The sequence below is a fragment of the Triticum aestivum genome, chromosome 4A, assembly GCF_018294505.1.
Source record: "Triticum aestivum cultivar Chinese Spring chromosome 4A, IWGSC CS RefSeq v2.1, whole genome shotgun sequence".
Taxonomy (NCBI): domain Eukaryota; kingdom Viridiplantae; phylum Streptophyta; class Magnoliopsida; order Poales; family Poaceae; genus Triticum; species Triticum aestivum.
Window position 1 is genome coordinate 127,187,025 of NC_057803.1, and position 26,966 is coordinate 127,213,990.

At 49.7% G+C, this 26,966-nt stretch overlaps 1 protein-coding gene across 1 annotated transcript in view; it reads left to right on the plus strand.

The window, feature by feature from the left end:
• The window catches only part of LOC123083757 (quinone oxidoreductase PIG3-like), a 61,340-nt gene that overhangs the window by 23,102 nt on the left and 11,272 nt on the right, over positions 1 to 26,966 (plus strand). Inside the window, exons 3-5 of the mRNA XM_044505697.1 lie at positions 315 to 545; positions 630 to 780; positions 5,913 to 5,917. Of these exons, the coding sequence (XP_044361632.1) occupies positions 315 to 545; positions 630 to 780; positions 5,913 to 5,917 (387 nt within the window). The remainder of the gene's footprint in view (positions 1 to 314; positions 546 to 629; positions 781 to 5,912; positions 5,918 to 26,966) is intronic.

Sequence of the window (26,966 nt, forward strand, 5' to 3'; positions counted from 1 at the left end):
GTATAGATACGTGCACTTATTTGAGAATGGAGGAAGTACGGTTGAATGGCAGGTGTCTAACCACGTCTCCACAAATGCACGTTTTGCTGTAACCACATTTTGCCGTCGAACTTTCTTGGGACGGATCTAGTTGGAGAAACCCGGCCCTACATCCGAGTAGAGCCCGCTCAAAAAGAAAAAAAACACGAGTAGAGCCGAGAGCAGAGCCGTAGAGCAGTGGCCTGTGCACGCGGAGCTACCGAGAGACCGAAGCAGGAAGCAAGTGAGGTGAGCGCAGGCGGACGAATGCGACGATGATGGTGTTGGCGGCCAAGTCCCGGCGGGCCGAAGGCGCTGCAGGTGTGCGAGGTTGAGGACCTCCCGGCGGCGGGGGAGGGTGAGGTGCTTGTCGGGGTGGCCGCCATCAGCGTCAATCACGACGACACGGTCCAGCGGCGGGGCCGGTACCCGCCGCCGGCCGGTGCCTCGCCCTACCCGGAGCTCGAGTGCTCTGACACCAACGTCACGCTCAGGGCCAACGACTCCCCGCACTGGGCCGTCAGTACCAGGTGCCCAGCGTGCCCCCATGGTGAATTTGGTGATGGCCACTGCTGCTCTGGACCTCACTTTTTTGCATATGCTCTTGCATTGCAGGTGTGCGCGCCGCTTACCGGCGGCGGGTATGCGGTGAAGGTGGTGGTTTCGGCGGGGCAGGTGCTCCCGGTGATGGAGGGGGTGTCACTGACTAACGCCGCCAGCTTGCCTAAGGTGGCCTGCACCGTCTGGTCCACCGTCTTCATTGTTGGGGAACGCAGTAATTTCAAAAAAATTCCTACGCACATGCAAGATCATGGTGATGCATAGCAACGAGAGGGGAGAGTGTCGTCCACGTACCCTCGTAGACCGTAAGCAGAAGCGTTATTACATCGCGGTTGATGTAGTCGTATGTCTTCACGATCGACCAATCCTAATACCGAACGTACGACACCTCCGCGATATGCACACGTTCAGCTCGGTGACGTCCCACGAACTCACGATCTAGTAGAGCTTCGAGGGAGAGTTCCGTCAGCATGACGGCGTGATGATGGTGTTGATGAAGCTACCAACGCAGGGCTTCGCCTAAGCACTGCTACGATATAACCGAGGTGGATTATGGTGGAGGGGGGCACTGCACACGGCTAAAAGATCAATGATCAACTTGTGTATCTATGGGGTGCCCCCTCCCCCGTATATAAAGGAGTGGAGGAGGGGGAGGGCTGGCCCTCTCTATGGCGCGCCCTAGGGGAGTCCTACTTCCTCCGGGAGTAGGATCCCCCCTTCCAAGTAGGAGTAGGAGAGGAAGGAAGGAGGTGAGAGGGAGGAAGGAAAGGGGGGCTGGCCCCCTTCCCAATTCGGATTGGGCTTGGGGGGGCGCGTCTCCCTCTTTTCCCTTCCCTCTCCTCTATTCCACTAAGGCCCATATACTCCGCGGCGAATTACCGTAACTCTCCGGTACTCCGATAAATACCCGAACCACTCAGAGCCTTACCGATGTCCGAATATAGCCTTACAATATATCGATCTTTACGTCTCGAACATTTAGAGACTCCTCGTCATGTCCCTGATCTCATCCGGGACTCCGGACAACCTTCGGTACATCAAAACACATAAACTCATAATACCGATCGTCACCGAACGTTAAGCGTGCGGACCCTACGGGTTCGAGAACTATGTAGACATGACCGAGAGTCATCTCCGGTCAATAACCAATAGCGGAACCTGGCTTCTCATATTGGTTCCTACATATTCTACGAAGATCTTTATCGGTCAAACCGCATAACAACATACATTGTTCCCTTTGTCATCGGTATGTTACTTGCCCGAGATTCGATCGTCGGTATCTCAATACCTAGTTCAATCTCGTTACCGGCTAGTCTCTTTACTTATTCCGTAATGCATCATCCCACAACTAACTCATTAGTCACATTGCTTGCAAGGCTTATAGTGATGTGCATTACCGAGAGGGCCCAGAGATACCTCTTTGACAATCAAAGTGACAAATCCTAATCTCGATCTATGCCAACACCATAAGTACCATTGGAGACACCTGTATAGCACCTTTATAATCACCCAGTTACGTTGTGACGTTTGGTAGCACACAAAGTGTTCCTCTGGTATTCGGGAGTTGCATAATCTCATAGTCAGAGGAACATGTATAAGTCATGAAGAAAGCAGTAGCAACAAACTAAACGATCATCATGCTAAGCTAACGGAATGGGTCAAGTCAATCACATCATTCTCTAATGATGTGATCCCATTAATCAAATGACAACTGATGTCTATGGCTAGGAAACTTAACCATCTTTGATTCAATGAGCTAGTCAAGTAGAGGCATACTAGTGACACTTTATTTGTCTATGTATTCACACATGTACTAAGTTTCAGGTTAATACAATTCTAGCATGAATAATAAACATTTATCATGATATAAGGAAATAAATAATAACTTTATAATTGCCTCGAGGGCATATTTCCTTCAGTCTCCCACATGCACGAGAGTCAATAATCTAGTTCACATCTTTATGTGATTAGTTCACATCTCCATGTGACTAATACCCAAAGGGTTTACTAGAGTCAATAATCTAGTTCACATCGCTATGTGATTAACACCCAAAGAGTGATCATGTTTTGCTTGTGAGAGAAGTTTAGTATACGGGTCTGCAACATCTGTATGTATTTCACAAATTTCTATGTCTACAATGCTCTGCACGGAGCTACTGTAGCTAATTGCTCCCACTTTCAATATGTATCCAGATGGAGACTTAGAGTCATCTAGATCAATGTAAAAATCTTGCATCGACGTAACTCTTTATGATGAACTCTTTTATCACCTCCATAACCGAGAAATATTTCCTTAGTCCTCTAAGGATAGTTTTGACCGTTGTCCAGTGATCTACTCCTAGATCACTATTGTACTCCCTTGCCAGAATCATGCTAAGGTATACAATAGGACAGGCAAACAGCATACTTTATAGAACCTATGACTGAGGCATAGGGAATGACTTTTCATTCTCTTTCTATTTTCTGCTGTGGTCGGGTTTTGAGTCTTTACTCAACTTCACACCTTGCAACACAGGAAAGAACTCCTTCTTTGACTTTTCCATTTTGAACTATTTCAAAATCTTGTCAAGGTATGTATTCATTGAAAAAACTTATCAAGTGTCTTGATCTATCTCTATAGATCTTGATGCTCAATGTGTAAGCAGCTTCATCGAGGTCTTTCTTTGAAAACTCTTTTCAAACACTCCTTTATGATTTACAGAAAATTCTACATTATTTTCGATCAACAATATGTCATTCACATATACTTATCAGAAATGTTGTAGTGCTCCCACTCACTTTCTTGTAAATACAGGCTTCACCGCAAGTCTGTATAAAACCATATGCTTTGATCACTTTATCAAAGCATATATTCCAACTCCGAGATGCTTGCACCAGTCCATAGATGGATCGCTGGAGCTTGCTTACTTTGTTAGCACCTTTAGGATCAACAAAACCTTGTGGTTGCATCATATACAACTCTTCTTTAAGAACCATTAAGGAATGTAGTTTTGACATCCATTTGCCAGATTTCATAAAATATGGCAACTGCTAACAAGATTCAGACAGACTTTTAAGCATCGATACGAGTGAGAAACTCTCATTGTAGTCAACACCTTGAACTTGTCAAAAACATTTTGCAACAATTCGAGCTTTGTAGATAGTAACACTACTATCAGCGTCCCTCTTCCTCTTGAAGATCCATTTATTCTTAATGACTCACCGATCATCGGGCAAGTCAATCAAAGTCCATACTTTGTTCTCATACATGGATCCCATCTCAGATTTCATGGCCTCAAGCCATTTTGCGGAATCTGGGCTCATCATCGCTTCCTCATAGTTCGTAGGTTCGTCATGGTCTAGTAACATGACTTCCAGAAAGGATTACCGTACCACTCTGGTGCGGACCATACTCTGGTTATCCTACGAGGTTCGGTAGTAACTTGATCTGAAGTTTCATGATCATCATCATTAGCTTCCTCACTGGTTGGTGTAGAGATCACTAGAACTGATTTTTGTGATGAACTACTTTCCAATTCGGGAGAAGGTACAATTACCTCATCAAGTTGTACATTCCTCCCACTCACTTCTTTCGAGAGAAACTTCTTCTCTAGAAAGGATCCACTCATAGCAACAAAGATATTTCCTTTCGGATCTATGATGGAAGGTGTACCCAACAGTTTCTTTTGGGTATCCTACGAAGATGCACTTTTCCGATTTAGGTTTGTGCTTATCAGGCTGAAACTTTTTCACATAAGCATCACAACCCCAAACTTTAAGAAACGACAGCTTAGGTTTCTTGCCAAACCATAGTTCATACGGTGTCGTCTCAATGGATTAGACGGTGCCCTATTTAATGTGAATGTAATTGTCTCTAATGCATAACCTCAAAATGATAGTGATAAATTGGTAAGACACATCATAGATCGCACCATATCTAATAAAGTACGATTACGACGTTCGGACACACCATTACACTGTGGTGTTCCAGGTGGCGTGAGTTGTGAAACTATTCCACATTGTTTCAAATGAAGACCAAACTCGTAACTCAAATATTCGTCTCCGTGATCAGATTGTAGAAACTTTATTTTCTTGTTACGATGATTTTCCACTTCACTTTGAAATTCTTTGAACTTTTCAAATGTTTCAGACTTATGTTTCATCAAGTAGATATACTCATATCTGCTCAAATCATCTGTGAAGGTTAGAAAATAATGATACTCGCCGCGAGCCTCAACACTCATCGGATCGCATACATCAGTATGTATTAGTTCCAATAAATCAGTTGCTTGCTCCATTATTCCCGAGAACGAAGTCTTAGCCATCTTGCCCATGAGGCATGGTTCGCAAGCACCAAGTGATTCCAAAATCCCATTAGCATGGATTTTCTTTATGCGCTTTACACCAATATGACCTAAACGGCAGTGCCACAAATATGTTGCACTATCATTATCAACTTTGTATCTTTTGGCACCAATATTATGAATATGTGTATCACTATGATCGAGATTTAACAAACCATTCACCTTGGGTGTATCACCTCAAAAGGTTTTATTCATGTAAACAGAATAACAATTATTCTTTGACTTAAATGAATAACCGTATTGCAATAATCATGATCCAATCATATTATGCTCAACGCAAACACCAAATAACATTTATTTTAGGTTTAACACTAATCCCGAAGGTAAAGGGAGCGTGCGATGGTGATCTTGTCAACCTTGGAATCACTTCCAACTCACATCATCACCTCGCCCTTAACTAGTCTCTGTTTATTTTGCAACTCCCGTTTCGAGTTACTAATCTTAGCAACTGAACTAGTATCAAACACTGAGGGGTTTGCTATAAACTAGTAAAGTACACATCAGTTACATGTATATCAAATATACCTTTGTTCACTTTGCCATCGTTCTTATCTGCCAAGTATCTAGGGTAGTTCCACTTCCATTGACCATTACCTTTGCAGTAGAAGCAGTCAGTTTCAGGCTTGGGTCTAGCTTCGGGCTTCTTCATGGGAGTGGAAACTTGCTTGCCATTCTTCTTAAAGTTCCCTTTCTTTCCCTTGCCCTTTTACTTGAAACTAGTGGTCTTGTCAACCATCAACACTTGATGCTTTTTCTTGATTTCTACCTTCGCCGATTTCAGCATCGCGAAGAGCTTTGGGAATTGTTTCTGTTATCCCTTTCATATTATAGTTCATCACGAAGTTCTAGTAACTTGGTGATAGTGACTAGAGAACTCTGTCAATCACTATCTTATTAGGAAGATTAACTCCCACTTGATTCAAGTGATTGTAGTACTCAGACATTCTAAGCACATGCTCACTCGTTGAGCTATTCTCCTCCATCTTGTAGACAAAGTACTGTCAGAGGTCTCATACCTCTTGACACGGGCATGATTATGAAATACCAATTTCAACTCTTAGAACATATTATATGTTTTGTGGCGTTCAAAACATTTTTGAAGTCACGGTTCTAACCCGTAAAGCATGGTTGTCGGATTTCGGGTTCCGGCAGACCCTTGAGGTTCGAACACTGGGGTGCGCGCGGAGATTTCGCCTCCTACCTACCTGCTCCCCTCCGCCTCGCTAAGATGTAAGCTATGGGAAGAACGACACAAGAGACATAAGCTTCGGGCCACCATTGTGGTGTAATACCCTACTCCAGTGTGTGGTGTGGTGGATTGCCTCTTGGGCTGACGATGATGAACAATACAAGGAAGAACAGCCTCGCGAGGGTCTGTTCTTGGCTAGGGGGGATGAACTGCTAGGGGGAGTTCAATCACCCTTCTCCCTCTCTCGGATCTCGATTCTCCTTCCTACTATGGTGGCTAGTCCTATTTATAGAGGCCCTGGTCCTCTTTCCAAATATCGAGCGGGAAGGGAGCCAACAATGGCGGGCTAATTTGAAGGGGGACAACTAGTACTAGCTATCCTGACAAAAGTAGTCTTCGCCTGCACAAAGCTCTGGTGGTGACGCCGTCTTGGGCTCCACAATGACCTCCGTCTTGCAGTCCTCCTGGTCTTGGTCTTGTTGCACCGAAATGGCAACCTTTGCCTGATGCCTCGGTACTCTGCGGCTGCGCTTGCTCCCTTTGCACCAAAGAGGAAAGGAGGACACTGCGCGGGCTGGCGCCCGCCTGGTGCCTTTGGTCGTCATGGCTTGCGTCATGGGCACCTCGTGAGGTACCCCGCCTTGATCTCTCCGCCTCCTCACGAGCCAGCCTGATGAGGCCATGCCTGAGGAAGCTTCGTGTCGTCCGCCCCGCGAGGCTTGGCCCCTCGCGAGGGTCTTGGGTCTGTGTTGATGAAGATGGGCCGTGCTGGGCCCCCCTTTGAGCCACGCCACAGGCCGCAGGCAGGCAAGTCTGGGGACCCCCATTCCTAGAATGCCGACAGTAGCCCCCGGGCCCAAGGCGCGCCCGGACTTGGCCGTGCAGTGAGGCGGAAGGGCAAGGGCGAAGCGCCGCGGGCCCTAACAGCCTGCGGCCTTGGGCGCCACGTGTCGGTTGATTGGACGTGGGCGGCACTTTTCCCCCACGCCCCCCTTATTTTGCGCCATGCTAGGCGGACTCGTAGTTGTACACAGCCGCTCCCCTTTCTGTCGCTCGAGCGCCCTTTGTCCTTTCTCCGCTCGAACTCCAGCTTCTGTTTTCAACCCAATCTTGAACTCCCTCCCTCCTTCCCATCACCACGGCTTCGACGAACAAGGGAAGGGGGAAGAAACCTGTGCCTCCGCCTTGCCCGCCGCCGTTGGCGGCCCCCGCCGAGGGCTTGGGCAAGGTCAGCTCGGCTCTGGCCATTATCTTCAACGAATGCGGGAGGACGACGGCCTGGCCCGCGTCCCACTTCTCCCGACAGGATAGTCACCGAGGTCCTGTATTTCGCCGATGCCCTGTGGGCGGGTCTGGTTCCTTCCTTTTCTAATTCCTTCAATGCCGTGCTTTCCCACTATCAGATCCACATGATGCATCTGGATCCTGAATCCATCACCCTCCTTTCGGTCTTCGCCTTTGTTTGCGAGGCTATGATGGGCATCCTTCCTTCGGTTGCCTTGCTGCACCACTTCTTCTCGCTGTGCCTTGTCGACCCTACCCAATGCTGGGCGTGCGTGAGCTTCGTTGCCACGTCTGAGACAGCGGCCTCTGGGATTGACTTCAAGCTCCCTCTGCCCGCGGCTGGGTTCCGCGAGCGGTGGCTGTATGTGGATGCAGGGGTGCCCAGCCCCCTGCTATCGGAGCCAACTTCGCCTGCTGTCCCCAATTCGGGCTGGGGCCAGGAGACGCTTGAGAGCCCCCGGCTTGTCTTCGTCTGGCACCGCTTCGCGTTCCTGAGGTCGCTTGGCGTGACAGCGCCCAAGGTGGTGAAGGAGTTCCTGCTACGCCGCGTTGCTCCTCTCCAACGCCACTCCCGCCGGATGTGGGCCTTCAGCGGGTGCGATGATCGTATGAGGCTCCAGGAAGAGGACCTAACGCCTGAAGTGCTGAGGACAGTGCTCTTGACCCTGACTGGGGACCCCAACCCTGGCAGCATCCAGCAGGGAGGGGTCTTGCTGTACCTCTGCCAGAGCAGGGGCGATTTTGTGAAGCAGATGCCTATCTTTGATGAGTGGGGGTCGCGCCCTGCCGGCCTCCAGGGACCTCGCGAGAACCCAGTGATGGTGACTGCCCTTCCAGTCGGCCACGGCGACTCTTCCTCAAGCGGTGGAGCAGGGAGGCATGAGGCGCCAAAGGCCGAGGGGGCTCCCGGCAGGGTGACAGTGCAGGGCGATGCTCATGAGGGAGCAGCTCCTGGGGCCCGTGCCGCTGAGGCCGAGGGTGGCAAGCAGCTGCCCTCAGCACCTGTGAATGAGGCCCCTGAGGCTCCAGCTGCTTCTCTTGGCGAGGCGATTGGCAGCGCGCATCAGGCGGGCGCCTACGTGCATCAGGCGGGCACCTCTGACGCAGATCGCCTTGACGCCCCGTCTTCGTCGCGGGTTGATCCCTGCGCCCAACTCTTGGGCCGCTTCCGCGTGGACTTTGAGGCCCTCCGGAAGAGAAGGGAGGCCCTGGGCAACGATTACCCTTGTCGCCTGCTGAAGCGTAGGAAGTACTTCACCACTGATGAGTAAGCCTTCTCCTTTCCCAGCTCCCGATCCTTCTGTTGCTTTTACTGACCCTTGCTCCGCAGGCCCCTTCCAGCCGAGCTCGCGGAGACGGCTGAGATGTCGTCCCCCTTGGCTTCGCCCCCTCCACCGTCCTCAAGCGCTCCTAGCAGCAGAGCCCTTGTGGTGAGGGCGATCAGAGAGGCGAACTGTCCTGAGGTGCATCGTGGCCCTGCGCACCTCGCGATCCTCCTTCGCAAGCCTTCTCGTGGCATAGCCAGCCTGCTGTGGGCTTCTCGCCTGGTCGTGGACTGCGATTGGCTGAGGCGCTCCCTGAGCTCTTCACCCGGGGACGGGCTGGCTCCAGGCCAGGCTTCTGGCGTGGCGTGCCCGACCGTCGCGAGGGTGCCAGCCCCCAGCCCCCTGCCCAGAGGGGGAGTGCTGATTCGTGGCCCCCGGTGCTTGCTTGGGGCAGACGATGGTGTGGAAGACGTGCTCGAGCGCGCTCAAGAGCGTCGCGCTCTCCGCCAAGGATACCTTCGAAGGGCGGCTGACTCGGTAAGCCTGCTTGGTGAGGAGCTTGCTGATGAAGACGCGCGCCTTGAGGCCGAGAGCCTGCGCCTGGCTGCAGAGAGGCGCGAGCTGGAGGGTGCCATCGCCCTTGCATGCCGTCAGCGCGATCTTGACGACACAGAGGCCAAGGTGTCACTGGTGGCCTCTCGGGAGGCCCGATCTTGGGCCGCCGAGGAGGCCTGGGAAGCTGACCGGCGGCGAACGACGGTGGAGGAGTGGGCTTGGGAGCTCCTGGCCTGGTGCCACTCACTGGAGGAGCAGGTGGAGCTGCGCGAGGCAGCCCTCGCGTCGATGAAGCTGGCCTCTGGCGACTCAGCTGAGCTCCAGAAGCGTGAGGAGGCGCTGATGCTGGAAGCCGCTGAACGTTCCCGCGAGTACGAGCGTCTGGAGACGAGGGAGCACTTGGTGACGCAGGCGGAGGATGATGTCGCTGCACAGGAAGACCGTGTCCTGGAGGAGGTCGGACGCCGGGTGGTGATGGCGCATTTGAACCTCGAGCACGAGTTCAAAGAGAAGCTGGGGTTGATCCGGGCCGAGGCTGAAGGCAGGACTACTGCCTTGAGGGCCAAGCTGGAGGAGGCGACGCGGCGGGCCGATGCTTTACGGGCCGCCCTTGAGGTGGCACAAGGTGAGTTAACCACCTCCCAGGCCAAGGTGCTCCTTCTCTGCCAGCGGGTGGAGGAGGCTGAGGTCGTTGCGCGCCAGAATGCGGACGAGATACGTCAGCGGCGGATCCTGGAGCATGAGGACGGCACCATGCTCACCACGCTCCGGGAGAGAGCCAACGCAGCCTTGGGAAACATCTGCGAGGCGGTTGTTGGCGAGCCGCACGCAGTCAACTACGCCTGCAATCTTCAGTTCTTCACTGACGTGGTGACGCAGCTGGAGGCGCGGTCAGTCAAGGCTGACAGGTTGGTGGAGGAGATGAGCTGCGCCCTGCTCGGGCGTGCCTTTTCTCGCGTCTTCAGCCATCTCCGGAACATGGATCCCCACTTCAATTTCGACGCCGCCATCGCCCCAGTCCCCCAGGCTGTCCGAGACGATCTGGCGCACTGGGTGGAAGACAATGTGGATGCTCTTATCAGGGCCTTCGCTTCAGACAACGACGGTGTGATCGTGGCTGCCGACGAGGGCGGTGTGGTGAACGGCCCTGACGCCGCTGGCGGCGACGCGGACAGCGATGGCGAGTTCAGCGACGCCAACAACGGCTCGGGTGGTGCTCCAGAGGACGCATTGGGGGATTTATCCGACTGATTGTGCATCGTTCTTACTTCCTTACCCTGCATGAATAGAACTCAGGTTTTGGCCTGATGGCGGTGAGAGCATTTTGGAGGGGGAGCCCCTTATGTAAAACTTGTGTTCATCGTATTAGTAGACGCTACATTGCCCATGCGCCCGCGCCAAGTGGTTGGCTTAAGCGACGCGCTGGTCGGCTAGTTTACCTTTGTCCCGTGCTGGCCCTGAGGTAGCCCGTGGGAGGCTGCGGTGTCCTGAGTGTTCCCTGATTGAATCCATAGGATCTGCAGTAAAACACCCTCCTGAGAGGACGCGGCGGCGGCAGTCTGGGCTGCGCGCAAGCTAGGCCTGACCCGGCTCGCAAGGGGCTCACGAGGGGAGGCAGCTGAGGTGAAGTGGTAACCAAAACGCGAGAAATTGCTCGAACGAGACTAAGCACCCGTTCCCTGAACACACGCATATCTCAAATTTGAATCCAACTTGAATCCAGCGGGGGAAAGCGACAACCAAAGGGAAAAGCAATAAAAGCAGACAAAAGGCCGCGTCCGACACCTAATCTAGTCTTGACATCTTCTCACCAGCGCGGAGCTAAGTGCTGCCACTGGGCGTGGGAGGGAGCCCCAGGGCCTGAGGCCGGCACCCCTGAGACTCCGGGGCGTGTACAGCCCCACTCATTATTATGTGAGAGTGTCACGGGGCGGCGAGCTTCATAGGCACTGGTCCTTCTTCACAGGTACCGGCCTTGCTTCATATCGCCAGACGAGGGCCCCGCCTTGCGCCACACTCTAGTGCCATCAACGACGACCGGAAACCAGGACGCCGTCGATGGGGTAGAGCGGTCGCCAGCGGTTCCCCCAACGACCACGGGTCCTCCGCCAGGGGCAGGCCCTGAGGCACCTCCCCAATGGAGGCCCTACCTCCTGAGAACACCTTGCTCCGAACGCCGCGGTGGTGATGTCGGATCTCGGCCCCTCTCCTGCAGCCCCCTGGGCCCTCCTCCCAAGGGGTAGGAGACTGTGGGAGCGGGGCAGCTGCTCGTTGTGGCGACCTGCACCTCCTGCGATCCATGGTTAGCGTATGCCTGCTCCTGAAGAATTAGCGGTACCCGATAATCATTGCCTCCAGCGTGCCCAGTGGGACCGTCCTGGGACTCCTGGAAGGGCTCAGCTTCTGGCACCTCGTCCCCCCAGCTTGGGCTGAGGGGCGAGCCTTGTTCGCCCTCGTGAGGGTGTCCTTGGTCCATCATGAGGGGCACGTATTCTTCTGGTGCCGTCATCCTGAAGGCCGTGCCGTGGTGCTCTGCGAGCCACGCAGCTCTGCTTGACGCGCCCACTGTGGGGTGGTAGCGCGGCTGTCCACTGGGGCCATGGGTCGCGTCGCGCCCTCCTTCTTCGTGGACCGGGAGCGGGGGTAGCGCCGCCGCCGGTCCGGTACTGACAGCTTCGCTGGCGTTGGAGTAGCCTTGGAGCCCGCGGGCGCGCGCGGAGCCCCCGCGCGGGCCACCCTAGGCTTGAGATGGGAGCTGGGTGCAGAAGGGGTGAGCCCCGAGGCGGCGAAGCCCAGGAGCTCTGCCACCCGCTCCAGCAGCACGTCGCGGCCGCCCTCCAGCAGCCTACACTGCAGCAGCTCTCGGGCCACCGTGAGCGCGGCCCTCGAGTTCGCCTGCTCCCGGCGGGTGTATGGTGTCGTGGTCGCGGCATGATTGGAGGCCCTTGCTGCCGACCGCGCCTGCCGCAGTGTGAGAGCTGTCGAAGCCTGTCCGCGTCACCCGCGGCTCGCAGCGCCCTGTGGACCGCGAGCTGCCTGGGGCACGGGGTCGCCCGAGGCGAGCGGCTTTGCACAGGCGGGCCACGCCGCCCATGGATCCGGGTTGCCCGCCTGGTCGCCGGACATGGCGATGACGATGCGACGGGGCGCGAAGCGGTAGAAGGTGGATTCCGGCGCACCCCTACCTGGCGCGCCAAATGTCGGATTTCGGGTTCCGGTAGACCCTTGAGGTTCGAACACTGGGGTGCGCGTGGAGATTTCGCCTCCTACCTACCTGCTCCCTTCCGCCTCGCTAAGATCTAAGCTATGGGAAGAACGACACAAGAGACACAGTGTTTATACTGGTTCAGGCCACCATTGTGGTGTAATACCCTACTCCAGTGTGTGGTGTGGTGGATTGCCTCTTGGGGTGATGATGATGAACAATACAAGGAAGAACAGCCTCGCGAGGGTCTGTTCTTGGCTGGGGGGACGAACTGCCACGGGGAGTTCAGCCATGCTTCTCCCTCTCTCGGATCTCGATCCTCCTTCCTACTATGGTGGCTAGTCCTATTTATAGAGGCCCTGATCCTCTTCCCAAATATCGAGCGGGAAGGGAGCCAACAATGGCGGGCTAATTTGAAGGGGGACAGCTAGTACTAGCTATCCTGACAAAAGTAGTCTTCGCCTGCACAAAGCTCTGGTGGTGACACCGTCTTGGGCTCCACAATGACCTCCATCTTGCAGTCCTCCTGGTCTTGGTCTTGTTGCACCGAAATGGCAACCTTTGCCTGATGCCTCGGTACTCCGCGGCTGCGCTTGCTCCCTTTGCACCAAAGAGGAAAGGAGGACACTGCGCGGGCTGGCGCCCGCCTGGCGCCTTTGGTCGTCATGGCTTGCGTCACGGGCACCTTGTGAGGTACCGCGCCTTGATCTCTCTGCCTCCTCGTGAGCCAGCCTGATGAGGCCGTGCCTGAGGAAGCTCCGTGTCGTCCGCCCCGTGAGGCTTGGCCCCTTGCGAGGGTCTTGGGTCTGTGTTGATTAAGATGGGTCGTGCTGGGCCCCCCTTTGAGCCATGCCGCAGGCCGCAGGCAGGCAAGTCTGGGGACCCCCGTTCCCAGAATGCCGACAATGGTGCACTAAACTATCAAGTAGTCATCATATCAAGCTTGTCAAAAACATTCATAACGTCTGCATCTGCTCCTGCAATAGTGTTGTCACCTAGCGGTGCATTAAGACATAATTTTCTGTGCAACAATGGGGATAAACCTTAGATCACGGACCTAGTCAGTATCATTGCTACTATCATCTTTCAACATAGTATTTCTCTAGGAACATATCAAAAAATAAACGGGGAAGCTATACGCGAGCAATTGATCTACAACATAGATATGCAAACACTATCAGGACTAAGTTCATGATAAATTAAAGTTCAATTAATCATATTACTTAAGAACTCCCACTTAGATAGACATCCCTCTAGTCATATAAATGATCACGTGATCCAAATCAACTAAACCATGTCCGATCATCACGTTAGATGGAGTAGTTTTCAATGGTGAACATCACTATGTTGATCATATCTACTATATGATTCACGCTCGACCTTTCGGTCTCCAGTGTTCTAAGGCCATATCTGCATATGCTAGGCTCGTCAAGTTTAACCCAAGTATTATGCGTGTGCAAAACTAGCTTGCACCCATTGTATGTGAATGCAAAGCTTATCACACCCGATCATCACGTGGTGTCTCAGCACGACAAACTGCCGCAACAGTGCATACTTAGGGAGAACACTTATACCTTGAAATTTAGTGAGAGTGTAACGCCCCGAGACCGATGTGCCAAGTGTCGTCCAGTTATTCATTGTTTTTGCCTTGTCATTGCTTGCGTGTCCTGCATTGCATATCATGTCATCATGTGCATTTCATTTGCATACGTGTTCGTCTCATGCATCCGAACATTTTTCCCGTTGTCCGTTTTGCATTCCGGCGCACCTATCTCCTCCGGTGGTCCTTTCTACCTTTCTTTCTTGTGTGGGGGTTAATCATTTCCGGATTGGACCGAGACTTGTCATGCGGCCTTGGTTTACTACCGGTAGACCGCCTGTCAAGTTTCGTACCATTTGGACTTCGTTTGATACCCCAACGGTTAACCGAGGGACCGAAAAGGCCTCGTGTGTGTTGCAGCCCAACACCCTTCCAAAGTGGCCCAAAACCCACCTAAACCCTCTCCATCATCTAGAGCGTTCGATCACGATCGCGTGGCCGAAAACCGCACCTCATTTGGACTCTCCTAGCTCCCTCTACCTATATATATGTGTTCCCCTTCGAAATTTTCGCGGATGAAACCCTAGCCATCTTCCTCCTCGCGCCCGGACAAAACTCCTCCACCGCCGGACATGTCCGCGCCGCCCTCCCCGGCGAATCACAGCGCGACACCTCACCTCCGCCGCCCTCTCTCTCCTCAGCCCCGTCGCCGGCCCGCGCGGCCCGGATCGGGCCCGCGGGGCCCATCTCCGCCGCCGCCAGATCCCGCGCGCCCCGCCGCCTGGCTCTTCCCGAGCGCCTCGCTACGCCGCCTCCCGCCGGCGACTTGCTCCGCCGCCTCGCTCGCCAGCCGGCGCCGCCGTCTCTGCCGCCGCATTTTGCTCCGCCCCGCCCGCGAGATGCCGCGCCGCCCCGCTCCTCCGCTGCTCGCTTGCCGGCGCGCCGTGCCTCGCACCACCACCACTGTCCGCCGTCCGGCGCCCTACCTCGTCACGCCGGCGAGCCGCCTCTCGCCGGAGTTGCCTCGCCAGACCCTGTCCCAGCCAGATCTGCCCCGGTGGATGAGATCCACCGGGAGATGAACCAAACGGCCCCGTCCAGATCCTGATCCCTCCGTCCCGCACCACCTCGTCCGCCCGTTGACTTTTCCGGAGGTATAATTTCTACCAAGTCCCCGAGATTTCCAGTTTCATGTGCCCATGTTCATCGTGTCATAACTTTGCGTCCGTAGCTCCGTTCTGCGCGTGTAGCATATCAAAATGTTCGCCTCAAAGAGTACATCATTTCATCTCATTGCATCATTTTCACTGAGTTCATCTTGATGCCCGAAATGCTGTTGGAAGAGTGCTATTTGAGTTAATTGTCAGGTCTGCTGCTCCAAATAGCTATTTGTCATTTTTGCCATGTTTAATGTGTGCATGATATGCTCCTAAGCTCTACATGTGTTTTGTTATATGCTTTGCCATATTTCCAGAGGTGCCATCCATGTATTTTTGTGATGTGTGTGGTGACTAGCACAAGCTTGCAAAGTGGTGCATTCGTTAATGCTGATTTCAGGGACTTAGCAATTCCACCAAGTCCTTGGACTGTTTTGATCATTATGCCATATGTTCATGTTGTTTCCTAGTGATCTGTGCCTCGTTTGAGGATGATCAGTAAGGGTGTTTTGTTAATCTTGTAGTGCTCTATCCATCCATGTCTTTGTTTGCAATTATGGAGCACTCTAGCTTGAGTCAATCGAGCTCTACTTTTGCTATTTCGTGAATCTGGGCAGCTTGTCTACTTGTTAGCGATTTTGCCGAGGATGTTGTAGTTGATCCGTGCATGCTATGTTGTTGTTCTTGCCATGTCTAGCTTGTATAATGTGTATTATTGATGAGTGTATGCTTAGATTGTCATGTCATGCTCTGTAGTGAGTGCATCGAGCTCGTAAACATGCCTACGTGATATCTGATTTGCATGCTCCAGTTTTTCACTAAGTCTGTAATCTAATTATGTTTTTGCCATGTTCACATGCTTGCAATTGTATTTTCTGATCCCTTTTGGCTCAAGGTCACTAAGGGACTTTTGTTAAGGTCTTTGAGTAACTCAATGACATGCTTTACTTTGCCATGTGAAGTTCCTGTAGCATCTAGTTTTCATGCTCCAAAGTGTGCTACCTGATCTGAAATTCCAGGCTAGTGTTAATTTCACAAAGTCTGAAACCTATTATCGTTTGCGCTTTTGCCATGCTTGTTTGAACCTATTAATGGATGAATTGGCCGTAGCTCAGTGTTCATCTTTTGTCAAGCATTATGAGTGGTCCCTGCCATGTCTTTTGTTGCCATGTTTGGGTGCTGTAGCATAATTATCTTGTTGCATTTAGATGGCTACTTGCTGTTTATCGCAGACCGGTGCCATATTTGAATTGCTTGCCATTTCCAAACCGTGCATCCTATTCCGGCATTCTTTATAGCGATTTCAACCAAAATCACCTCACCTTTCTAGTGGCACACTTGGATTTCCAAGTTAAGGCCAGGTTCATTCATCCCTTGTCAAATCATGCATATGCATCGCATACCGCATCCCGCATATCATACCATGTTCATGTGTGGATTGTTTACTATGTTGTGTGCTTCTTTCCGGTGTTTGCTTCTTCGGGTTGGTTCCGGTACCGTCGTGTTGTGAGGATTCGTTCATCTACGTCCGTTTGTCTTCTTCATGGACTCGTTCTTCTTCCTTGCGGGATTTCAGGCAAGATGACCATACCCTCGAAATCACTTCTATCTTTGCTTGCTAGTTGCTCGCTCTTTTGCTATGCCTATGCTGTGATACCTACCACTTGCTTATCATGCCTCCCATATTGTTAAGCCAAGCCTCTAACCCACCTTGTCCTAGCAAACCATTGTTTGGCTATGTTACCGCTTTGCTCAGCCCCTCTTATAGTGTTGTTAGTTGCAGGTGAAGATTGAAGTTTGTTCCTTGTTGGAACATGGAGATGTTGTTCCTTGTTGGAACATGTTTAATTTTTGGGATATCACAATATCTCTTATTTAATTAATGCATCTATATACTTGGTAAAGGGTGGAAGGCTCGGCCTTATGCCTAGTGTTTTGTTCCACTCTTGCCGCCCTAGTTTTCCGTCATATCGGTATTATGTTCCCGGATTTTGCGTTCCTTACGCGGTTGGGTAATAATGGGAACCCCTTGACAGTTCGCCTGGAATAAATCTCTTCCAGCAATGCCCAACATTGGTGTTACCATTCACCACCTAGCCTTTTCTTTTCCCTTGGGGGTCGCGCGCCCAAGGGTCATCATTATTTTAACCCCCCCCCCCCGGGCCAGTGCTCCTCTGAGTGTTGGTCCAACCTGTCAGCTGCCGGTGGCCACCAGGGGCAACTCTGGGCTGGCCTACCCGTACCTTGGACAATCTGAGTGTGCCCTGAGAAAGAGATATGTGCAGCTCCTATCGGGATTTGTCGGCACATTCGGGCGGTGTTGCTGGTTTAGTTTTACCTTGTCGAAATGTCTTGTAACCGGGATTCCGAGAGTGATCGGGTCTTCCCGCTAGAAGGAATATCCTTCGTTGACCATGAGAGCTTGTCATGGGCTAAGTTGGGACACCCCTGCAGGAATTTGAACTTTCGAAAGCCGTGCCCGCGGTTATGAGCAGATGGGAATTTGTTAATGTCCGGTTGTAGAAAACCTGAAGTTGACCTTAATTAAAATACATCAACCGCGTGTGTAACCGTGATGGTCTCTTTCCGGCGGAGTCCGGGAAGTGAACACGGTGTTGGAGTTATGCCTTACGTAGGTTGTTCTAGGATCACTTCTTGATCATAGTTGTTCGACCGTGCTTTTTCTTTCTCTTCTCGCTCTCATTTGCGTATGTTAGCCACCATATATGCTAGTCGCTTGCTGCAGCTCCACCTCATACCTTTACCTTACCCATAAGCTTAAATAGTCTTGATCGCGAGGGTGTGAGATTGCTGAGTCCCCGTGACTCACAGATACTTCCAAAACCAGTTTGCAGGTGCTGATGTTCCCGAGCAGGTGACGCAACCAAGCTCAAGGAGGAGCTTGATGAAGATCTTGTCCTTGTGTTGTTTCGTTCTAGTTGATCAGTAGTGGAGCCCAGTTGGGGTCGATCGGGGATCTATGTAGATTTTGGGGTAGTCTTCTTTTATTTTGGCTCCGTAGTCGGCCCTTGACTGTATCGGGTTGATGTAATGCTTTATTCATGTAATTGTGTGAAGTGGCGATTGTAAGCCAACCATGTATCCTTTTCCCTTATGTATTACATGGGTTGTGTGAAGATTACCTCACTTGCGACATTGCTTTCAATGCGGTTATGCCTCTAAGTCGTGCTTCGACACGTGGGAGATATAGCCGCATCGAGGGCGTTACAAGTTGGTATCAGAGCCTTCCCCGACCTTAGGAGCCCCCACTACTTGATCGTTTTTAGCAGCCATTGTTGAGTCTAGAAAAAATGTTTGCAGTCATTTAGGAATTATATATCGGAGAGTTTAGGAATTCTTTTTACTCCCCAGTCCCTTCGTCGCTCTGGTGAGGCATCCTGACGTAGAGTTTTGACTCTTCTCTTCTCAAATTTCACAAAAAAATTTAGGATCACGCGGGTATCTTGGAATCGTTCCGATGGTTTTGTGACGAGAACATTGTTCTTGGTGCCTCCTGTCATTTAGGGGTTGTGGCAGTGTCTCGGGGAGTTGAGCTCCGAGGTGTTGTCGTCACAATTTTATCGTTGCAGTTCTGGAATACCTGAGTTTAGTTTCGCCGACATCGAAAATCTCTTTTATGCAGTTGTTGGTGAGATAACCTCGACGCCACCTAGTACTAGGGCGGGAGTTCGGGAGTATTGCCATAACTTGTATAACGGATGCTTTTCGAAGGTTGAGGTAGATGATTTCCGAAGGTTTCTTGGTTATGTGTTGAAGGATGGATACAGCTGGATGTAGGATTTGCTAGTTTTGGGTGAGATATTATGCTTCCCCTGTATCCCCAACACCTGATTGCATAACCGGAAAATTTCGGGAGTTTATAAGTGGGATTTCAAGTAGCTCTTAGGATATCTTTCCGACAAATGTATGATATGAAATTGGGGTTCAACGTCTAGTGGTCCGCCTATTCACGATCGGTTTTACAGTGGTCTCGTTGTGTCTTAAAGAGTCCTTGGCTATGCCGACTCGGGGACGCTTCGTATGTCATGTGCACTGCCTTGTACATGATGGTGTTGTACGATCGAGCCCGTGTAGGCCCCACCACGAAAACTTCGGACGAAATCTCTATCATATGTTTGTTCCGGCTTATTCTGCAAGCCAATCCTTTGTTTTTGTTTTGAGTTGTGGTATTCGAGTTGCTTCAGAGACAAATGTTGATTCCATCCCTTGTCTAAGTGGTGTTCTCATATTCCGATGTGAATACTAATCCTTCGTGATCATCGAGATTGTCTTCCCAATCCTTTTCAACCGGTGTGCTCCTCTTCAAATGGATCCAATCTTGTCAACATTCACAAGATCAATTATCAGTTCTTCACAACGGTGTTTGTTTCATCCGTCTCCAAGTTGCCTTTGTTTTCCCGCCCACCCACCCTTTTTTCCTCAAGGACTCAGATGTCTTAATCAAGTATCCTTTTATTCTTGCGAAGTCTCTCCATCCCTTTTCCGTTAAAGTTCTATCCGGTGATTCTCATGAAGATTCTAATGGAGCTTCAAGCTCATCATTCTCGGTTTTCTTTCTTCTCCGGTGGATTCAATTCAAGCTTTTGGCGTTGACCATATCCTTTCCTTGTTTCAAATGTATTTCCATGCCGGTGCTCCTCATAATCGTTCACCTCTCGTTATTCTATTGTCCCGGAGTGCTCAAGTTATCTCAGAAGGCTCACCTTTTCATTCAAGATCAGTTCAACCTATTTTGAGGTCTTATCTTATGCAAGCCATTTAGTTCAACCGATGCTATCTCCTTTTCAAGTTATTGTTCAACGGTGTTTCTTTTAAGTGGGCCCTAACCCACAGGTCTTTTCCAGGATCTTACCTGACTCTTCTAATTTTCCCGGAGCTTCTCAAATTCTTTTCAAAGTTTGACGTAAGAATGAGTTATCATCAGTCAAATGTCTTCTCCAAGATCTGTCGAATTCTTTTCATTGTTGGCTCAACCTCTTCACTTTTGATTCTTCCAGAGTATCTCAACTATTCATGGTGGTGTTTCTCGTCGTCATTCTCGGATTTTGAAGACCGAAGAAGAGTTTCTCTTTAATCTTGCTCCATTCTCTTTAAGATTCGTGATTCTAGCTTGTTGCCATCCTATCGTAATTGTTTTTATCATGAGAATTCTTTTCACATATCTGGAGCAATTCAAGAGTCTTCTCAGTTTGTTATCCGGAGTCCATCAATTCAGGTTTATTTATCCTCAGCTATCAGTTATCATTCTCTAATCTTACTGGTGCATCGTTCAAGTGATCTCTAATCAGTTCATGATACCTTCGTTCTCATGTATCTAGTTGTCTCAAGCACCTTCGTTCATTTGCTAATTCTTACCGGTGATTCACCCCTACTTCGATCATTTTCAATTCTTACGGTGGTCCGTTCAAGAGTTCTCTTCCTTGGTCACCATATCAATTTATTCATTGTTTCAACCCTTCCGGTGGTTCGTTCAATACCTTCTCAAGTTTGCGCTATATCTCTCTTAATCCTTTCTACGAGAATAAGTAGTGTGCCAAATCCATTGTTTGTCATCAATTTAATTGGTGAAGGATAAGCATAATTTAATTCTTATTCTTGTTTCATCGAGTGATCTAAATTCCCTTTTTCGGAGGCTCGTCAAATTCTTGTTTCCATTTGTTCATCTTTCTTTTCCCGGAGTTCCAAGTTCTCTCAATTATTTCATCGCGAGATCCATTTGAATCATTATGAGGCTTCACCTTGTGTTTTCAACATCTCCTTCCTTTCGTTTGATCATTCTCTTGTAACCGGAGTTCTTCATGAAGGTTCTACATGATGGTTCATCAAGGATTTATATTCCTTCTTGAAGTGTACATCGAGATTCTTTTCTAAGGAGCTCAAGCATTCTTCATCTTGCTATCCGGAGTGCAATTCTTTCTTTCGTATCATTGGAGGTGGAATTATGTCATTCTTGATAATTTGAGTTCATGTTTTCATGATTCACATGTTGTCAAGAATGAGATATTATAAATCCATCAATCTCGTCATTGGAGTTATCTTGGGTTATATTTCACCTAAAGCCTTCCCTAAGGATTGTTGCTACTTATGGTGCTCATATATGATCCAAGTTCTTCATCTACCCTCCCGGTGAAATAAGCTTTTCATCTCCTTGTTCATACCAATCCAATTCTTCTTCCCGTGAGTGGCAGGTTGTCACCTCATAATTTGAGATCTATTCCATAAGACCATATCAAGCTTATTCTTTTCGTTGTTGGTTTCCAACAACTCTGTTCGAACCTTCTCCAAAAGACGCTTTTGCAAACTCATTTAAGGTATAAGATGTTGTTTTCTTCTCCGTTCTTTTGTTTCGACGACCCAACTTCTATTCTTTCTCCCAGAGGTCTAGTGAGGTTGCTCTTTTCACTCCTCATCTCGGTTTGTCAAGATCATGTTCAATTCCTTCCTTTTCCAATCGGAGTGTCGTGTTTTCATTCAAATATCTTCTCATCTTATCAAGTTCTTATTCAACTCCTTTTTCTTTTCAATCGGAGCGCTGCCCGAAGTTGTTCTTCCTTGTTCCTCTTTTCTAACATAGTGTTTTCAACTTCGTTCATCTCCATTGTATTCTTTTCTCGAAATGGCTTAACCTTTTCAAGGTTCTTTGGTTTCACTCATTGGTCAAAGAAGCAACTTAGTTTTACCTCTTCTCTTCTCTTCCGTTTTCCCTCCGATGCCATTCTAGATCTCGGGACGAGATCCTCTCGTAGTGGTGGAGTGTTGTAACGCCCCGAGACCGATGTGCCAGGTGTCGTCCAGTTATTCGTTGTTGTTGCCTTATCATTGCTTGCATGTCATGCATTGCATATCATGTCATCATGTGCATTTCATTTGCATACGTGTTCGTCTCATGCATCCGAAGATTTTTCCCGTTGTCCGTTTTGCATTCCGGCGCTCCTATCTCCTCCGGTGGTCCTTTCTACCTTTCTTTCTTGTGTGGGGGTTAATCATTTCCAGATTGGACCGAGAGTTGTCATGCGGCCTTGGTTTACTACCGGTAGACCGCCTGTCAAGTTTCATACCATTTGAACTTCGTTTGATACCCCAACGGTTAACCGTGTTGGAAATATGCCCTAGAGGCAATAATAAAAGTATTATTATATTTCATTGTTCATGATAATTGTCTTTTATTCATGCTATAACTGTATTATCCGGAAATCGTAATACACGTGTGAATACTTAGACCACACAATGTCCCTGGTAAGCCTCTAGTTGACCAGCTCGTTGTGATCAACAGATAGTCATGGTTTCCTGACTATGGACATTGGATGTCGTTGATAACGGGATCACATCATTAGGAGAATGATGTGATGGACAAGACCCAATCCTAAGCATAGCATAAAAGATCGTGTAGTTCGTTTTGCTAGAGCTTTGCAAGTGTCAAGTATCTCTTCCTTCGACCATGAGATCGTGTAACTCCCGGATACCGTAAGAGTGCCTTGGGTGTACCAAACGTCACAACGTAACTGGGTGACTATAAAGGTGCATTACAGGTATCTCCGAAAGTAGCTGTTGGGTTGACACGGATCGAGACTGGGATTTGTCACTCCGTATGACGGAGAGGTATCTCTGGGCCCACTCGGTAATGCATCATCATATTGAGCTCAATGTGACCAAGGTGTTGGACACGGGATCATGCATTACGGTACGAGTAAAGTGACTTGCCGGTAACGAGACTGAACAAGGTATTGGGATACCGACGATCGAGTCTCGGGCAAGTAACGTACCGATTGACAAAGGGAATTGCATACAGGGTTTGATCGAATCCTCGACATAGTGGTTCATCCGATGACAACATCGAGGAGCATGTGGGAGCCATCATGGGTATCCAGATCCCGCTGATGGTTATTGACTGAGAGAGTCTCGGTCATGTCTGCATGTCTCCCGAACCCGTAGGGTCTACACACTTAAGGTTCAGTTACGCTAGGGTTATAGGGATATGTATATGCAGTAACCCGAATGTTGTTCGGAGTCCCGGATGAGATCCCGGACGTCACGAGGAGTTCCGGAATGGTCCGTAGGTAAAGATTTATATATGGGAAGTCCTGTTTCGGGCATCGGGACAAGTTTCGGGGTTATCGGTATTGTACTGGGACCACCGGAAGGGTCCCGGGGGTCCTTCGGGTGGGTCCACCTGTCCCGGGGGGCCACATGGGCTGTAAGGGGGTGCTCCTTGGCCTAATGGGCCAAGGGCACCAGCCCCACATAGGCCCATGCGCCTAGGGTTTAAGGGGGCAAGAGTCCTAGGAGGGTAAGGCACCTCCTAGGTGCCTTGGGGGGAGGGAAAACCCCCTTGGCCGCCGCACCCCCTAGGAGATTGGATCTCCTAATGCCGGCCACCCCCCCTTGGCACCCCTATATATAGTGGGGGAGAGGAGGGACTTCATACCTGAACCCCCTGGCCTTTGGTTGCCTCCTTCTCCCTCCCCAACACCTCCTCCACCTCCATAGTGCTTAGCGAAGCTCTGCCGGAGTACTGCAGCTCCATCAACACCACGCCGTCGTGCTGCTGCTGGTGCCATCTCCCTCAACCTCTCCTCCCTTCCTTGCTGGATCAAGAAGGAGGAGACGTGGCTGTTCCGTACGTGTGTTGAACGCGGAGGTGCCGTCCGTTTGGCGCTGGTCATCGGTGATTTGGATCACGTCGAGTACGACTACATCATCACCTTGCAAGCTTCCGCACGCGATCTACAAGTGGTATGTAGATGCAAACTCTCTCCCTAGACTCGTTGCTAAGATGAACTCATAGACGGATCTTGGTGAAACCGTAGAAAAAATTTTAATTTTCTGCAACGTTCCCCAACAGTGGCATCGTGAGCTAGGTCTATGCGTAGTTCTCTTTGCACGAGTAGAACACAACTATGTTGTGGGCGTGGATTTTGTCATCTTACTTGCCTCTACTAGTCTTATCTTGCTCAATGGTATTGTGGGATGAAGCGGCCCGGACCAACCTTACACGTACACTTACGTGAGACCGGTTCCACCGACTGACATGCACAAGTTGCATAAGGTGGCTGGCGGGTGTCTGTCTCTCCCACCTTAGTTGGAGCGGAATCGATGAACAAGGCCCTTATGAAGGGTAAATAGAAGTTGACAAAATCACGTTGTGGTGATTCGTAGGTAAGAAAACGTTCTTGCTAGAACCCAATTGCAGCCACGTAAAAGATGCAACAACAATTAGAGGACGTCTAACTTGTTTTTGCAGCGATTGATCATGTGATGTGATATGGCCAGAAGTTGTGATGAATGATGAATTGTGATGTATGAGATCATGTTCTTTGTAATAGGATTCACGACTTGCATGTCGATGAGTATGACAACCGGCAGGAGCCATAGGAGTTGTCATTATTTTTTGTATGACCTGCGTGTCATTGAATAACGCCATGTAAACTACTTTACTTTATTGCTAAACGTTAGTCATAGAAGTAGAAGTAGTCGTTGGCGTGACAACTTCATGAAGACACGATGATGGAGATCATGATGATGGAGATCATGGTGTCAAGCCGGTGACAAGATGATCATGGAGCCCCGAAGATGAAGATCAATGGAGCTATATGATATTGGCCATATCATGTCACAACTATATAATTGCATGTGATGTTTATTATGTATTATGTATCGTGTTTACTTAGGACGACGGTAGTAAATAAGATGATCCCTTATAAAATTTCAAGAAGTGTTCTCCCCTAACTGTGCACCGTTGCTACAGTTCGTCGTTTCTAAGCACCACGTGATGATCGGGTGTGATGGATTCTTACGTTCACATACAACGGGTGTGAGACAGTTTTACACAGCGAAAACACTTAGGGTTAACTTGACGAGCCTAGCATGTGCAGACATGGCCTCGGAACACGGAGACCGAAAGGTCGAACACGAGTCGTATGGAAGATACGATCAACATGAAAATGTTCACCGACGATGACTAGTCCGTCTCACGTGATGATCGGACACGGACTAGTCGACTCGGATCGTGTAACACTTAGATGACTAAAGGGATGTCTAATCTAAGTGGGAGTTCATAATTTGATTAGAACTTTATTATCATGAACTTAGTCTAAAACCTTTGCAAATATGTCTTGTAGATCAATGGCCAACGCTAATGTCAACATGAACTTCAACGCGTTCCTAGAGAAAACCAAGCTGAAAGATGATGGCAGCGACTATACGGACTGGGTCCGGAACCTGAGGATCATCCTCATAGCTGCCAGGAAACAATATGTCCTAGAAGGACCGCTAGGTGACGCTCCCGTCCCAGAGAACCAAGACATTATGAATGCTTGGCAGTCTCGCGCTGATGATTACTCCCTCGTTCAGTGCGGCATGCTTTACAGCTTAGAACCGGGGCTCCAAAAGCGTTTTGAGCATCACGGAGCATATGAAATGTTCGAAGAGCTGAAACTAGTTTTTCAAGCTCATGCCCGGGTCGAGAGATATGATGTCTCCGACAAGTTCTACAGTTGTAAGATGGAGGAGAACAGTTCTGTCAGTGAGCACATCCTGAAGATGTCTGGGTTGCACAACCGTATGACCCAGCTGAACATTAACCTCCCAGATGAGGCGGTTATTGACAGAATCCTCCAGTCGCTCCCACCAAGCTACAAGAGCTTTGTGATGAACTACAACATGCAGGGAATGGAAAAGACCATTCCTGAAGTGTTCTCGATGCTGAAGTCAGCAGAGGCTGAAATCAAGAAAGAACATCAAGTGTTGATGGTTAATAAGACCACTAAGTTCAAGAAGGGCAAGGGTAAGAAGAACTTCAAGAAGGACGGCAAAGATGTTGCCGCGCCTGGTAAGCCAGTTACCGGGAAGAAGTCAAAGAATGGACCCAAGCCTGAGACTGAGTGCTTTTATTGCAAGGGGAAGGGTCACTGGAAGCGGAACTGCCCCAAATACTTAGCGGATAAGAAGGCCGGCAACACCAAAGGTATATTTGATATACATGTGATTGATGTGTACCTTACCAGTACTCGTAGTAACTCCTGGGTATTTGATACCGGTGCCGTTGCTCATATTTGTAACTCACAGCAGGAGCTGCGGAATAAACGGAGACTGGCGAAGGACGAGGTGACGATGCGCGTCGGGAATGGTTCCAGAGTCGATGTGATCGCCGTCGGCACGCTGCCTCTACATTTACCTACGGGATTAGTTTTGAACCTTAATAATTGTTATTTAGTGCCAAGTTTGAGCATGAACATTGTATCTGGATCTCGTTTAATACGAGATGGCTACTCATTTAAGTCTGAGAATAATGGTTGTTCGATTTATATGAGAGATATGTTTTATGGTCATGCTCCGATGGTCAATGGTTTATTCTTAATGAATCTTGAGCGTAATATTACACATGTTCATAGTGTAGATGCCAAAAGATTTAAAGTTGATAACGATAGTCCCACATACTTGTGGCACTGCCGCCTTGGTCACATTGGTGTCAAGCGCATGAAGAAGCTCCATGCCGATGGACTTTTAGAGTCTCTTGATTATGAATCGTTTGACACGTGCGAACCATGCCTCTTAGGTAAAATGACCAAGACTCCGTTCTCCGGAACAATGGAGCGAGCAACCAACTTGTTGGAAATCATACATACCGATGTGTGCGGTCCAATGAGCGTTGAGGCTCGCGGAGGATATCGTTATGTTCTCACTCTCACAGATGACTTAAGTAGATATGGGTATGTCTACTTAATGAAACACAAGTCTGAGACCTTTGAAAAGTTCAAGGAATTTCAGAATGAGGTGGAGAATCAACGTGACCGAAAGATAAAATTCTTACGATCAGATCGTGGAGGAGA